Below are 16,230 nucleotides of genomic sequence, written 5' to 3'. Positions count from 1 at the left end.
AGGGAAAGAAGGCAGCTGGCACAACCACTGCTAATGTTAGCAACACTCAGCATCTGACACTGAGCGTGTACAGTGTTATGCATGGCGTCACACTTTTCAGCTGCATTTTGATTATTGCCCATGTTTAACCTCATCCATTAGATTGACTTGGATTTAAATGCCTTCTTATTGTTTTCATACTTGCAGACTGGTTGATTAGTCAGAATTTTTCTTCCCATCTAATCAACTAGTAAATTAGTCATAAGAAACATCCCTAGTGTGAACAAACACATGTACTCAACATAGCAACATCCCAAGTCCTTTGAAATAATAGCAACAGAGCTTTCATTGTGGTTTCTCTTTCTGTTCCTCTCCACCCTGTTTCTCAGCAAGACTTTTTCTGATTTAATTAGTGTTGTTTTTCTGAGTTTCTCTGCCCACATCTCAGTGTTTTATTTTATTTTATTTTTTTAATCAGAAGAGACACTTTGGCTCTTTTTAGTTGTACTTTAATTTTCATTCTCCTGTCTTGCCTTCTTGACACACACAAAGACCTTTTTGATATTCTCTCCAACCATCTTTTCTGTTTTCCTTCATTGTTATGTATCTCTGTCTTTTGGATATGCCAGAGCAATTCTTTTCCTCTTATGTTATTTCAAAAGCTTCCGTAAACCATTTTTCAGTCCTTCATCTTTCTGCCTCATATTTTCTACATTTTTCTCCCTCTCTCTCTCTTTTTCACTTTTCTGCACAAAGTTTTTAGGTTACGAATTGTGCAGTTCGGGTCATCTGCTTCGTGCACTTTTGTACTAACACTAACACATCCAGGTCTGACCCTCCTGGAGCAGATGCTGCCCACATTATGAGGCAACACTGAGTAACAACCCTGCACAAACAGCAGCTCTGTCCTGATGACAGAGGAACCAAAATACAAATTAAAAACTAGGTGGTAGATGAATTACTTTTTAGCAGATGCTAGTACCTTCAGCAGTTCAGTACTTTAAATAATGTGATTAATTCATGCCCCTGTCACTCTCCTTTTACTTATTAACCAATTATAATTTTCTGCATGAGAGAAATTAAAAAAATCACCTCTCCTGTCACTCGTTGCCAATTTGTCGACCATCTCTTTTTAGATAATTGCATTCTTGATGGAATTTGTGTGATTGCAGCAGGTATGTGTAGTGAATATATAAGGACTAGAAGTTTAAATACGTAGCTGACTGTATGGAAAGCCCCAGCACATAAAGAAGCCTTGTTACTTGCTTCCTAGATATGAAAGTAGTAACCAGGTCATTAGTCACAGTCACCTACTTGGCTGCACTGCAGGGTGTAATTACTGGCCAATCTTATTTTGTGACACTGCGTTGGCAGCTAAACATGTTATGAAATCTCACAGCAAATATCACACTACCCCACAAAAAAAATTCCAATAAAAGTTTACTTTACAGCGGGTCGTTTTAAGTTCATTCAACTTATAAACCCAGGGGCCTTTATAAATTTGGGTTAACTGAATGTACATTTGAAGAGAATTAATTTTGAAGTTAGTTTTTAAGAGGACCTTTTATGCTCATTTCCATCTCCTTTTTTTATATTCTTGGACTAGTTTTCATTATTTCATTTATCATTTCATTTCAAAACATATTTGAAATGTTTATGTTATGCTGGGCTTTGGTTCAACCTCTCAGTTCATTTACTCTCTGAAACAAGCTGTTCTAGCTCCCTTCTCGATGCCTTTAAGACAGCTTTCTTGAAATTTCCTGCACCTTGCAATAGAGACTGTTTTAGTCGTTTTGAATATCAGGTGGATGGGGCCTGTGTGGTCACAGTCAGAGCAACGTGCCACCATATTACAGATATCAGCACCATTTGCATCATAGAGAGCCAAGAGTAGAAAAACTGTCTGAAAGCAAGAACTGAGAGCAGCGTGAAGCCTACATTTGCGATTGCTGCACATATTCCGCCTTTATTATTTTGAATCTTTGGCCTTCTTTGGTCTTGTTGATTTGTCCAGGGTATAACCTGCCTCTCACCCTATGGTAGCGAGAATAGGCTCCAGTGCTCCTGCAACCCCGATAAGTGGAAGAGAATGGATGGATGGATGACCTTGTTTGATGTGACTATCAATGATTGTAACAGTATAACAGAAAATATTGTAGAGGTTGAAAGGTCCACTTTAAGATACTAAGATTAATCAACAGTCACAGACTTATTACAGCCAGATTTGTTTTTCTTTCAATTTTCCTCAATTTTATGCATATTTAATATGCAAAACCTACAGCTGCGGCTATCAAAGCGATTTTGTACCAAAGTCAGTGCAAAGACAACAATCTGAGGCTTCACTGGTGAGTTTTTTGAATTATAAGTACTGAGGTAATGCAGTGAGGTAGAGACTGAAAACATAGAGCAATGAATCTCCTCTTCACAGTAAAAAAAAATAAAAAAAAGAAAGTTTTAATTCTCAAGCAGTCTGGGCTGGGAAGTCAGACATGTTTGTGTCTTTAAGTGCTTGTTTTTAATGACTAGAATGAAATCTCAAAATTGACATTTAAACATCCTGTAATTGTCTGATTTTTCCCAGCTGTCGGCCAGATGGCCTTTCTAAATGTCGAGTAGAAAAGCTTTCTGGACCTTGTTGCAAGGTCGCAAGGTTTCTATAACTTAATTGTTGTTCAGCAAATATAACAATGCTAACAGCTAAGGAGCTTGGAAAGAAAAGCGACTAGACTTCGTTGAGTTTCTTGAAGATGTTTCACCTCTCATCCAAGAAGCTTCTTCATTTCTAAGACCAAATGATGGAGATTCCCTAGTGGGAGTTATATATTAAAGGGTTCATTGGCCCACTATTGATCATCACATGAGCCAAGGCGTGGAAAAGGTGTGTACCAGGAGTGGGGTTTGAACCCACGAGAGCATTTGCTCATTGGAACTTAAGTCCAACGCCTTAACCACTCGGCCATCCTGGTACTTGTGCAAAAGGAAAAAAAGGGATTTATACTGCAGTTTGGTGAATTAATACAAACTTTCAATGAGCTGTCTTAACTAAAACTCATCTTCACTGATTTGATGAAAGCCCAACTAAGATAACTATGTTTTAAAAGCTTTCTTTACATGTATGTGTTCCTTTTCTTTCCCTTCTACCTCTGAGGAAATGTTTTCTGCCCAGCGTTGCAGGGTCCTGATTACTCCAAGTTTGTGTTCCAGCGCGTCCAAGTCCAAGAGTAGGTACTGGTCTGTGTGTGTGGGCTTCCAGTAAACTTGAGTGTTGAGGTTTCCATTCTCCTCAATGTGCACAGCACAGTACAGAAGTGGCAAACTGTTGTCCTTTGTGTCTTCCCTGTTGAACTTCATGTTTCTGTCCACTGAGTTGATGTGAAGGCTTAAACCTCTTGGCTTTTGATTTTGACCCTGTTGTCATCCACGTATCTGTACCAGTGGCTACGTGCTGCCAAGGGCTTTACTGTCCATTTCCTCCATGTAAATGTTGGCCACAGTGGGTGACACCGGCGAGCCCATGGCACATCCATGTTTTTGTCTGTAGACACCCTTGTTGTATTTAAAATATGTGGTGGTAACGCAGAGGTCTAACAGTGTGCAGATGTGATCGGGGGTAAAGCTGGTTCTCTTTTCTAAGGAACTGTCTTGCTGTAGTCGTTTTCTGACAGTCTCCACTGCCTCAGGTATGCAAGTGAAGAGTGAAACCACATCAAAGAACATTTTGGTTTAATCCGGATCCAGAGGAAGTTTCTGGAACTTGTTGGTAAAGTCAGTGGAGTTTTTGATGTAATGGGGTGTGTTCCCCACAAGGGGAGCTAGGATGGATTGTTGTTTTCGTGGCTGTGATTAGATCCACTGTGGGCAGCTGTTGTGGAGAAATGGCAAAATGGAGTCCTTTGGCTAGTGCCTTCTTTTCAGGTTCAATGAGGGTTCCTGTCTGATAAGTTCTTCACTCACTTTTCATGACTGTCTTCAGTTCACTTCAAACAAAAACGTATAATTTTGAGTCGATGCCTAGACCAGACAGACAAGAAGAGGAAAACACCACAACCAAAGACTGCTGAAAGACCTTTAGAAATCCTGGAGGAGATCACTTGAAGATCAAGTGTCAAGACCACTTTAAAAAAATGACAGAAAGCCTGGTTCCTAAGAAGGAAAATGTAAAGAAATGAAGGGTGGCTCTTTCCACAGTACTGTATGATTGTTTTTCCCTGGTTTGTATGAGAGGGTATGACTGGACTATTATTTGATGTGTCTCCTCTGGCTGTCTGCCTCATAATCACACTTTTGGCTTCAGCCTTTGACCATTTTTGTCCAGAGACACAAAACTTCTGTCTCAGCGATGTTTGCTGGGATCACTGAACTCTCTAAGCCCAAAACAGAACTATTCACAAAGTACTCACAGGCTCTCCCATTGCCTGTAAATAAAAATGATAAATGAGATCAGATAGTCCACTATATGCTTGAATTTGTTGGCAGCTACTTCAGCACATACATATAATACAAGTTTGAACCTTTGCACCTTTGCTAGCTTTGGAAAGAAGACATTAAGCTCTTAGCCCCTACAGCAGAATTCAATAAATCCCACAGTATTTCACAATATCCAAATTAAAGCAACACTCAAATGCTCAATATATATTAAATGACTCTTTTAAGATGAGAAATGATCCTGTATCTGTTGGTTTTTGTTTGATCAGCTTCTCTTAATGTGACCAAATGTGATTTTTGCACGTGTCGTTTTTGTTAGTTTAGATTATTGTGCAAATTAAGTCTACAATAAAAAGTGAAAAGAAATAAAAGATAAAAAGATGATTAACCTCACTTCACATGATGCAGGAGGGGAAAAGCACTAGAAATACTTTCTGAGGAAGCAAAAATCTTCCTGCAAACTTCTCACTTGGTGACCTGAGCTGTGAATCATTAGCGAGTTTCTGTGACAGACATGGTGTTTTATGGCAGTCAGTTGCTGAAATAATTATACCAGCCAGTTTTCTGATAAGAGCAATCAGATTTTGAGGAGCTGTAATAGAATAGGAGACAAGATACAGTGACGCGATAGTGTCTTGCGGGCATGAGTAGAATGACAAAATGATTTAAACTTGTGTTCAGTACAGACTTATAATGATGAGACAGCAGACTCGGTCTGAGGAAGAACTGCTGCAGTCATTCACAGTTTAAACTAGGTTTCAAACTTTTTTCCCACTCTATTTCTCAACAACGTCTTGCTCGTGGGCACACACATTTCCATTTAAGTCAGATTTCAGTCATTAAAAAATGGATCTGATCTGCATCTTCTCTCAGTTTTGTCTAGTAAGGCCTTCGGGTGAATACGCTGAAGACAATTACTCAGGATATTCTGTCTTTTTCTCTGATGTTCATAAATAAAATCTTGCACAATTTATCAAATGACACATATTTTAAAAGTTTAAAATAGATTTTCTGACTGATTCTGGGATAAGATGTCGTGCAGCTACAGAACATCATCTGTGTTTATGTGTGTTACACGGAGTCTAATCGGATATACTTACCTTATGGTATATTATTGATTATTCCAGCACGTAGGAGTAAGTGTTTCTTGTAAGGTGCCTGGCTTTGTGTGTGCAAGGTTAAGTGATCTGTTACATTAATTGGTTCTATTTAAACAACCTGGTAAGTTCTGATCCACAGAGTTTTAATGCAGAGATATAACAGTGAGCAGACAAAAGAGTTTTGGAAGGTGGAAATATCAGAACTGAGCCAAGTAATTGTTACTATGTGCTCCTTTGGTAAACACTTGACCTTCACATTTAGTGTGAAGGTCATAAATCTACAGTGCGTAATACAGTGTTTCCCAACCACTGAGGTGTGATCCGGTGTGCCGTGATCTGGTTCCATCTGATCAGTACTCTAAGCAATCGGCATGAGTAACCGGCAGAACAATTACATTCTCTTCCACTAGAGGGCAGTGCAACTACCTTGCTCTAATTAAATGGTTGCCAACTACCAGTAAAACATAAGAAGGTGAAGAAGAAATTACATAATAGTCATGCTGTGAGATGACACAGTACATAATAGCAATAGATAAATATTTGTAAAGAAAAGGTAGTCAATCTGACCTGGGTCCTGGAGAAACCTCCAACCCAGATGAAGGCCCTAACATGATGCTGTGTGATTTTTCTAATGTGAAATATGTGGCGTGGCTCCCAAAGGTTGGGAAACACTGGCATAATGAATAATGAATGGTATTAAATACAATTCAAATACTCATGTTTTCCATTAACCTGAAGAATGGCAAAATAAACTATAAATAACAATAAACCTACAATCATTACGTTTGGTATCAGGTTTCAATCAATAGGATCAAAGACTTGTATGACTGGGTACTTAATAATTTAAAAAATAAAAACATACTGACTGGTAGTTGGCCAAGCTCTACATGTTCATCTTTGGACTGCTGTTTTTTGGCCTAGTCCCATTTTGACTACTTGTATCTGTGTATCTGAACTGTTTATCTATCCCAAGGTTGCAAGGAGGCTGAGTAACATTTAGTGAAAGGCAGGTTACACCATGGAAATCCTGGACAAGATTCTAATTCAGCCCCAACCGATCAGGACTTTTGAATATGAATATGTGAGGCAGCAGTCCACTGCACCACTGTGCTACAATATGAATGCAGAATTCAAACCTGTTGAGAGCAAATATCAGCTTATATGTCAAACTGACTCAGAAGTCACCTTAATAAGTATCATCACTGGTAATGAGAGCCGGGGCTTTGGCTACAACCCTGTCAGCAACCAGAAATTGTCAGAGGAAAAGTGCACAGTGTCCAAGCCCAAAGCCACACATCAGTTGGGGGAGATAACCTGGAGCATGTTTGTCATTTTTTGTGACATTCACAAGATTGTACACATTGAAATTGTCCCCCAGTGTCATACTGTCAACATAAGGTTCTACAGTAAGGCATTTGACAACATTAAGCACAACTGACCTCCATGATAGCACATGCCATCGTGGCTCTGACTTCATCTTTTTACCTAACTAAATGAGTAGGCTGGAGTTTTCATCCACTGCAGGGTTCAGCAAAGATGCACAAGTTAGAGTTGTCAAGGTTCAGCTGTGTGGTAGGCAGGGAGTGGACCCAAATGCAGCTTATTGCTCGACTTTTTACAGAAATGCAAAGAAACACATTTCTGGGATAAATAATCCCAAAGGTTGGGAAGATATGAGACAGTACAAAGGGACAAATGATAATGAGGCTAAGGAAAAAACAGGTGGGAAATATGGCAGGTGTAACTCAGGGATAATGAGGCAAGTGAAGTAAAGCTGAACATAAAACACACAAGACAAATGTTACCCAAATAAAACAAGAAATAACTTAACAGGGAAACATAACAGACAGAGACTTGACAAAACGTGGGGAGGCACTTAAAGACTAAACTAAGAGCACAAACAAAAATGCCTGTAACAGAGGATAAATTAAAAAAAATACACAAAAGCGACAACTGAACAGTAAGCAGCTACAAGCTTAAACAACGACAAACGCAACTCAAAAACATAAAATGCTGGGTCAAAGACTCAGGACCACAACACAACTGGTTATAGTGGGACTTCCAGAGTGACCTAAAAGATATCAGGCACAGTGACAGTAGTGAAGAGGTGCACATGAAGATGACCTTGAAGGGAAGGTTGTAAATATTTGCAAGTTTTCCTTTTCATTGTCATGTTTGTTGGAACCTTTTGATTGCAGCTCTTCTACGGCTCAGCATAATTATATCATTTATATCTAACATACTGAGTTAAACTGACTGCATTGCTGATTAAATAACACAAACTACTCTTTTAATTAACAGCTATGTCTAACAGAGGACTGTGATGACAAAAAAGCTGAGACAGTCTCAAATTTTGTAACACTAGGTCCTCAAAACTGGAAAAGTTTCCTCCCTCAGAGGCGATGATTTCACAGCCAAAAACGATTGGAGAATACGAAAGATAGAAAACACACGAGGAAAGATTGATGAAGAGATGGAAAGAGATGGCTCTATTTATTAATATTAGTAAAGCAATTTTCTGTTTTGGCCTCTGATCTCTGATATTGATTCCTGCTTTCTCTTTCCCATCATTCATGCAGTAATCAAATCATCCATCTAATGAAACATCCATCCAGTAAGGCCCTCTTCTCTACCTCCTACAACACAGTAATTTTTCCATTAATCAAAGCCCATAAAGAGATTCTCATCTTTCCTCTCGTATTGATTGCAGTGTCTCTTTCTGTTCATCCAGACTCTAATCAAATAAGTCATCACAATAACTGTGTTGACAGGAGAGACTTCCTCTGTATCATTAGTTTAATTTTCTCTGATAAAATAATAAAATTGTTTTTCTTCACTCCACCTGATGTAAGAATATGAAAACGTGACGAACTCAAGTTAAAAAACAAAAGAAAGCTCAAAGCTCAGTAAGGTGTTAACATCAGAAGAGTTTTAATGTTTCTTCCTTCCAAGCACGAGCTATCCAAGAACATTGTTTTTCTGGTCACTCAAATTTGTGCTATTACTATTCTTGAATTGTACCAAACTGCAACAATTCGTGTTTATCCAAGTAAAGAATTTTCTGTTAATTAGAGCTTAAGGGTTTAAGGCCTTTCGAGGTTAAAATTAGTTCTAATCTGGTCCAAGATTTGGTGAAAGGTGAAAGTTATAGAATATTTGATTGGCATTTCATTTAGTTATATCAGATTGAAGTTTTGGAAAAAAGAAAAGCGTGTTGCATGTATTTGTAGCAACCTCTGGAACTTATTGTTCCCACATGCTAGAGTGGAAAGGTGGTGCAGTAGTACGCGAAGTTCCCTCGAAGCACAAAGGGTCTGCGTTTGAATCAACCAGCTGTCTGAGTTTGAAAAGACACTGAGGAGGAGGACTTGTCATCTTTTGCTAAATGTCTTTTAAATAACCTGAAAAGCTGGCCTTCCAGCTTTCGGTATTTAACCAGAGCTGCAATATATGCATGTGGCAGAGTCATTCTTTAACATCGTCTGAGTTGACATTGATTCTTTGATAACTTTGCTGAAGGATAGAAATGTAATTCTTTGAAAAGACATTCATTTTTCCTTCATTTGGTTTTTCAATGATGGCAAATGAGAGCATGGTCTAGCATATCATTTAATCCTCCCAATAGCTGATTACTGTGAAGGGCAGACATATGAAACCATAGTCATACTTTTTACAGTGACCTCTTGCTCCCTGTCGATGGTCATATGGGATGTTGTGCAGACCACTTATATCAAGAGCTTTGTGCTGATTTAAAGTGACTCTCTAAAGCTGGGTATACACAGACTGTCCCAGACAAGCACCATAATCATCAAATCACAGCAATATCTTTCTTTTGTAGTGGCTCCAAAATGTTGTTCCTAAGCAGAAGGCTAAAGGCTAAAGGTAGCCTAGAAAAAAATGTTCCAAATTCAGGATGACCACCTATTCAACTCTACCAACCAACAAACAGAAATGCAAGCTTGAAATGATGTAGTGGTTAGTGTAACTACAGCGCTAGTTAGAAAAAACGACAGCAACAGAACAGTAACTTATCTCAAGCAGACAGCAGTCAGTAAAATGTGATAAACTAAATGTTTGGGACACCAACAAGAAGAAAATGTGGCAATAGAAGACGCGTGGAAGCAAAAGGTGGAGGAATTCCAGCTGTGCATCATAGCCCATGACTGACGTGTTAGGAGACAGTATTCATTTGTAACACCTGATGTTGTACAGTTTCATTAGACCTAAGTCAGAGAGTCTTTTAAGCTTTGTATTAATTGTGTAACAAACAGAAGAAAGGGCGTAAATCTAGGGCACCAGGAAGTAGAGTAAGTTTAGAAATCCAAATCCTTTAATCCAGGTAGGAGTTACATTTAAAGGCAGCCAGAGGAAGAAAACACTTCCAACAAGGGGTTAAACCCACACCATAAATTAGGACATTGGTAAGAACATTAGGAAAAACACAAGGAGATACTGGGAACTGCTGGAATACTTGTTTTATTACAAACTCACAAATCTGGCTAGTTGTATTTAGGCGAGACAGATTCAGCAGAGGTAAAGCTGAAGAGGACCAGACAAACAATTACAAGGACAATAAACTGACTGAAGGGAAAGGTGAGCGTAGGCACCTTAAGATGAGTTGATCCAAACAACTCGTGCATGATCTCTACCTGTAAGCATGAACAGTTCAGGGTTTTCCTTTGATTTCTCACTAGGTTGTATATATTCTCACAGACCGAAGTGAAATATCAAAGATATTTGTCCATCAGCTTCCAAGCGGTCTGTTTCTTTCTCTGAAGTTGAAATTGCTTTTCCCTTAAGAATATCTAATACATTTTTAATGACTGACAGTATTCTGCTCTCTCCAGTTCCCCCTGTAAGCAGAAACACAGTTTCTTTCACATCCCTAAGGGGGGAATAGAGATGGATCCACTTATTAGGACCGGCTGGTGCTCATCTATCTTTAATGGTGTCTTGCCATGTGTCTTCTCCAGTTTTTCCCCCCCAGATTAGGCATTAGGACATATTTGGCTTTGTTTTTCAGTGTTAGCATGCAGTTATATCTAGTTGTTCCTAATGAGATGACCAAGGGTGACCTCTCAGTGATCCTCGCTGTGGGATTCAGAGAAAAATGAAATATTTAGATGCAGTATAAAGTCTGATTGTTGTTGTTCCCCAGAATAGTGGGTCAGATATCGACAACCATGCAAGCTAACAGGTCATATAACAAAAGTCGCTGTCAAATCAGGTAAAAATAGAAAAAGTGCGAAAAGCCACCAGAAAACTGAATAATCCTAAGGACATAAGTGAAATCATTTGATGAGCGCTTCACTTCTTTTCCATTTTATAGTGACCAATTTGTGTCAGTGTTTCTTTTTTTCTTGTTTCTTACAAATAAAACAGTTTTGGTGTGTTGATTAAAAAACAAAGTCGGTCTTTGTAATTTCAGTTTCACTCTGAGTAGTTTTCAATAACGATCTATTTGTCTCTGCCTGCTTTATCCTCCACCACCTCTTATTCTTTCCCTGCCATCCATCAGTCTTCTTTATTTTTCTTCCATGACATGTATCTCCTCTCCCCACCTCTCTTCTACCTCTAGCTGATTTTTACCTTCTTCACCTTCCGTATCCACTTCTCCCTTTGCCCCATTCCTTCTCCTTTTTATCCTAAATGTATTTTTCCAACACTTTCTTCTTTTGTCTTTCCTTTTGCATTCTTCATCATTTCTCTTGTTATTCTTTATTCACCCATCTTTTCTGTCTTCCGCTTTCTCTTTCAGGTAAGACTTCCCCTGAACCACTGCATCTCACCTCCCTTGGCAGCCTGTTGGATGATCAGCATTGGCACCATGTAGTACTGGAGCAAAAAAGTGCTCACCTCAACCTGACTGTGGACAAAAACACGGAGAGAGTGCAGCTCCCGGCAGAGTTCAGTCGCTGGGCCATCGAACAGGTGTGCTAAAACACACTGATATAAAACTGACCAGTGGCGTGTTTATATAAATGTGCACAGAAAATATACAATATTTTTTTCATTGTGATCTCTACATAGTTGAGTTTAGGAGCTGTCCATAGCCTTCGATCGCAGAAGCCAGACGCCTCCAGTAAGGACCTCCATGGCTGCATAGAAAACCTGCTGTACAATGGCTTCAACTTGATAGAGCTGGCTAAGAATAGTGACCACCAAGTTACTGTCAGGGTAAGTACATGATACCAAGAACACCCATTTTTCTGTTTTCAAGAAAGCACTTATATGCTGTGACTCTATGCTGTGTGAGTGAGTGTATATGTATATGTATATGTTCAAAGATTAGAACCCAAGACATCTTCCTCTACTTAAATAAATGTAAAAACAAAACCCTGGCTACTCATGGTTTAAGCTGGGTATCTTGCAAAACTGTGTTGATTCTTGCCTTCCTAAAATAGAAAGAGATACAACATTACAGCATAAAATATCTGCAACACGCAGGGCTAATAGCTGAGCAGACTATTAGCAAAGGAGAGGGTGGTGTTACAGCTAATGGTTTAGATAAGATAACTGTAACAGTTTGTTGGCTGGGAAGTTTAAATTAGTTGAGAGTAGGAAAAGCTAAACATGACTTATGGATGTTTTTAATTGTGCTTCTTCTTCAGGAGTCGTAATCAATTGGAAGAAAAATGTATTTATTCTAAAGACATAAGCATTATGAAACAATTATTAGTGTGTACAGTTAGCAGAGTAACCTGATACCTGATGAAGATTTGGTTGAGGTTTCCTGAGCATCTCAAGAATCTAGGGGGAAAAAAAAATGGACTAATCTTTCATCTATTTCCCAATAGATGAAAGATTATTGGGAAACAGTGTTCTGACTGAAATTTTCAGTGAGGTGAAGTCAATAGACCACAATTTGCAAAGAAAATAGACTTTTAGCGGGTAAATGCTTTGCAGTATGACCCATGTGTGAGCTGTACAGCTTTCCTTATATTTATCTTTAGACATGTTCTATTTTCTTAAAGCTTAATCCATCCTTTACACACTCTGATAATTTATTGATCAGTGCATCGAGAGGGTTGATATATATATATATATATATATATATATATATATATAGTGTGATGACGACTGATTTTGTGCTTTGATGTTTAGCTCCTCAAACTCCCCAGGCTCTGTGGGTTTTATATCTGAGAGAAAACACAGCATCAATAGCTAGATCGGAGGCACTAAAAAAAAGTATAAACTGCAGACTCGTGACTCAGTTTTTTTTTCTTTTAGTGACTTGATTATTAGTATTATTAAGAAATCCCTACAAACAGCACGAGGCAGATTCCTCTGCTGCTTATCCAGCACTCACCAATCCTCCGCGTGCGTAAATAACGACAGGTTAGCCTCGAGAGTATATGAATGTGTTTGCACGTGCAGGTGTGTTCATACATGTTCACATCCTCAGAGCACCACTGGGAAATTATGTGGATGCCGGCAGCGGCGCTGCTAGCTGGTTAATGATGCTAATGAGCTCCTAACGAGGAGACTGAGCGATGAGAAGACAGAGGAGCCTTGATGGTGGTTAGATTTCTAGTAAGCCCTTCCTCGCCTTTATCATTAGAAAAAGAAAAAAAAAACATTTCTCCAATGACAATAAGTGTAGCGAACTCAGTGGAGAGCAACTCTGAACCATTTTGTAACAAATGGTTTCTCATTACAGTTTAGGATGAGAGAGCAGAGAAGCAAAACGTCTTGGTAAAAATGGTTCAGAGATTCACATGCATGGCTGAAGGTCTAATAGAGGCTGTTTTACAAGAGCTCCATACATCTCATAGTAATAGAGTATTAACACTGTTCTAGTCTGTCTTGATAAAGAGAGCACTTTTAGCCTTTCTTAAAGGCACGGCAACAGTAATGTGGAGTATTTTGGTTGTGCATATGTGTTAGTGAATGGCTTTTGGGGAATTTTATAGCCCACTTTTTACTTTTTATTTTGCAGTGGTGAAGCTTTCTCCACCGTATACTTTCATATATCACTTTAACAGCTCTACAAAGGGCTTTTAGATGTCATCTGTGTTTCCAGAGCATTATAAAGATAGCAGGCTGATATTCCCAGAAGAGAGCAGGGGCTGTACTATATAACTGCTACAGCCTTAGCAATGGACCTAGTGTCATTACCACTACTCAAAACAATGGGCCGCAATGGAAATGCCTGTATAGCACTGTTCATATGCATATCTACCTCCCTGTACAGCTCTGTGATGGGTGACATTGCTGTTTTTAGTTAGGAGCCATTGCTATATTGCTATATTCAAGGAGACTTGCTGATGAGATCGCTGCGCCACAAGGTCACAGCGACACGCCCTCAGCAGCTGATTAATATTCATCTTTTATGTTGTTTTATCTCACCAGTAATCATTTTTTTTCTTCCCACCTCCCCACTCTCCACTCTTCATGTTTCTCTCTCAGGGCAATGTGACCTTTTCTTGTGCTGAGCCAGTTTCCGTTGCTTTGACGTTCCCCGGGCCACAGAGCTTCCTCCAGTTGCCCGGGACTACAGCGTCCTCGCCGGGTGGTGTGTCTGTCGGATTCCAGTTCAGGACGTGGAACAAGGGAGGGCTTCTGTTCACCTTTAGCCTTCCTCAACAAGAGGGCGTGGTCTGGTTATATCTGAGTGATGCCAGACTCCGACTGATGATCCATAAAAGTGGCTCAGTGGTGCTGGAGCTCAGCGCAGGTCAGTGTATAAACCTGCACAATGAAATCCTAACCTTTCATGTGTCAACCCCTTACTGATTTATGTTTTTAATACTGTTTTTAAAATAAAAAGAAATAAAATATCATTAGGGTTGTCGCCTGCTGTTTTCTCAGGTGCTGCTCTAAATGATGGTCAGTGGCATGCAGTGGATTTTACAGCCAGACGTGGTCGCTTGACAATCTCTGTGGATAAAGGAGAAGGGGGCATTGCTCATGCTGCTCCCTCATTTCCCATCACCACAGAAAGTCAACTGTTCTTTGGTGGTAAGAGTGAATTCAGGCTTTTGGGCTTTTATAAACTAAAAAATTCCTTAAGTATATGTGTTTCTACATATTATATCTATGCTTAGATTAACTGGAAAAGCAATTAGAAGATTTCTGTTCCTTCTGTTGGCTGTAATTAAAGTTCTTATTCAGTTACAAGATCCCCTGAAAACTGATTTTAAAAGTATTTCTCTGGAAAGCTAGATGTTCATGAAAAAATCATCTTTGAGGTGTTTAACACTACATACACAGCTAACCTCCTTCATCGTGACTGTGTGGGTGTGTTCGTATTAAATTCAGGAAGCTGAGAATAAAAGCGAACAATCTCATATCTGTTTAAATATTGCATAATCCTGATTCGTATAATAAATTGAATGGCAAAGTACATCAGAAACTAGTGTGGAAAATAAATCATCCTTGATATCTTTACTGATATGGATTGGGTAATGCGGGAGAAACAAAATGATACTACATCATTTCATGGAAATAAAAATTATCAACGTACAGAGGACTGAATTCAAAGACACCCTGAAAATCAAAATGAAAAAATGATGCAGCAGGCTGGTGGTTGTATGCATGCCTGACGATGTTGGGATATTTTCCAAATAAGATGATGGATGGTGTTCTGGGGAATCTCCTCCCAGCTCTGAACCAGCACATCAACAAGCTTCTGGATAGTCTGAGGTGCAAACTGGTGGCATCAGATCGACCGAAATGTAACGTCCCAGAAGTGCTCTATTGCAGCGGTCCCCAACCTTTTTTACGCCACGGAGCGGTTTAATGTCAGACAACATTTTCACGGACCGGCCTGTAAGGTGTCACGGATAAATACGACAAAATAAAAAGATACGACCAAGACAAAAACTGTGGTATTCTGTAAATATAATAATAAATGCAAATTCACTGTGTAATTGTGTAACTTTATTAGCAGCGTCCTCCTGAAATGCACCAACAACATTGAGAGTAACATCCTCCCCCTCTCCCCCTTAATGTTCTCTGGTCGCTATGATAACGCATAAATATTTCTTTCAAAATAAGACACACAACTACAACACGGGAAAAGACCCAGGGAAACCGAGTTATCGATAAAAACCCTGAAAACCATAAATTTCACACCCGAGCCTCAACTCTCATGGACCGGTACCAAATGACTCCCAAGGGTTGGGAGTGAATCATTGGAATTGGCACTCAGTGGTATCCTCCCCGAACTGCCTGCATACTGTCACCACATGAGGCATTGTGGTGCACCAGGAGGAACCCTGGACCTATTGCACCAACATACTAGGGTCTGACAGTGGGTCTAAGGCAACAACATCCTGATACCTAATGGCAGTCAAGGTGCTGTTACCTAACTTTTAGAGGTCTCAGCTTCTTCAAGAAGCTCAACAGGACAAGACTGAGCTGTACATCTGCATCTAAAGGATGAAGGTCACTCTTTTGAGGATGCCAGCGACCATCTTTGAACAGAGGGGGCCACTTACAACTGTCTGCCATCGATAATCCAGTTTTGAGATCCCTTCCCAGACGCCTTAACGCTCACTCACATTTTGAGTCATTTGATCTCAGTAAGTCACATGACTGGGTGAGGCAAGGTCTCACAATGGGTTCACCTGAAACCTTGGCTGATAGCGACCCACACCTGTTTTCACACCTTGGCTGGTGAGATTCGGCGGAGGATCAATAGTAGGTCCATGAACATTATAGGGTCACTCCCAATAAGGCTTAAAAATCTGGGACTAAAATCCATCAATTGGTCTTAGAACTG

At 39.5% G+C, this 16,230-nt stretch overlaps 1 protein-coding gene and 1 non-coding gene across 2 annotated transcripts in view; one reads left to right on the top strand and one right to left on the bottom strand.

Moving 5' to 3' along the window:
* The window catches only part of LOC120737661 (contactin-associated protein-like 4), a 145,181-nt gene that overhangs the window by 60,778 nt on the left and 68,173 nt on the right, over positions 1-16,230 (top strand). Inside the window, exons 6-9 of the mRNA XM_040038498.1 lie at positions 11,263-11,435; positions 11,535-11,681; positions 13,914-14,181; positions 14,316-14,465. Of these exons, the coding sequence (XP_039894432.1) occupies positions 11,263-11,435; positions 11,535-11,681; positions 13,914-14,181; positions 14,316-14,465 (738 nt within the window). The remainder of the gene's footprint in view (positions 1-11,262; positions 11,436-11,534; positions 11,682-13,913; positions 14,182-14,315; positions 14,466-16,230) is intronic.
* Positions 2,863-2,945, bottom strand: trnal-uaa. The gene has a single exon. It is a non-coding gene; the product is annotated as a tRNA-Leu (tRNA).

Source organism: Simochromis diagramma, unplaced genomic scaffold, assembly GCF_900408965.1.
Source record: "Simochromis diagramma unplaced genomic scaffold, fSimDia1.1 OVJJ01000247.1, whole genome shotgun sequence".
Taxonomy (NCBI): domain Eukaryota; kingdom Metazoa; phylum Chordata; class Actinopteri; order Cichliformes; family Cichlidae; genus Simochromis; species Simochromis diagramma.
The sequence above is the reverse complement of the archived record's forward strand: the minus strand, read 5'-3'. Positions and strand labels throughout refer to the sequence as shown.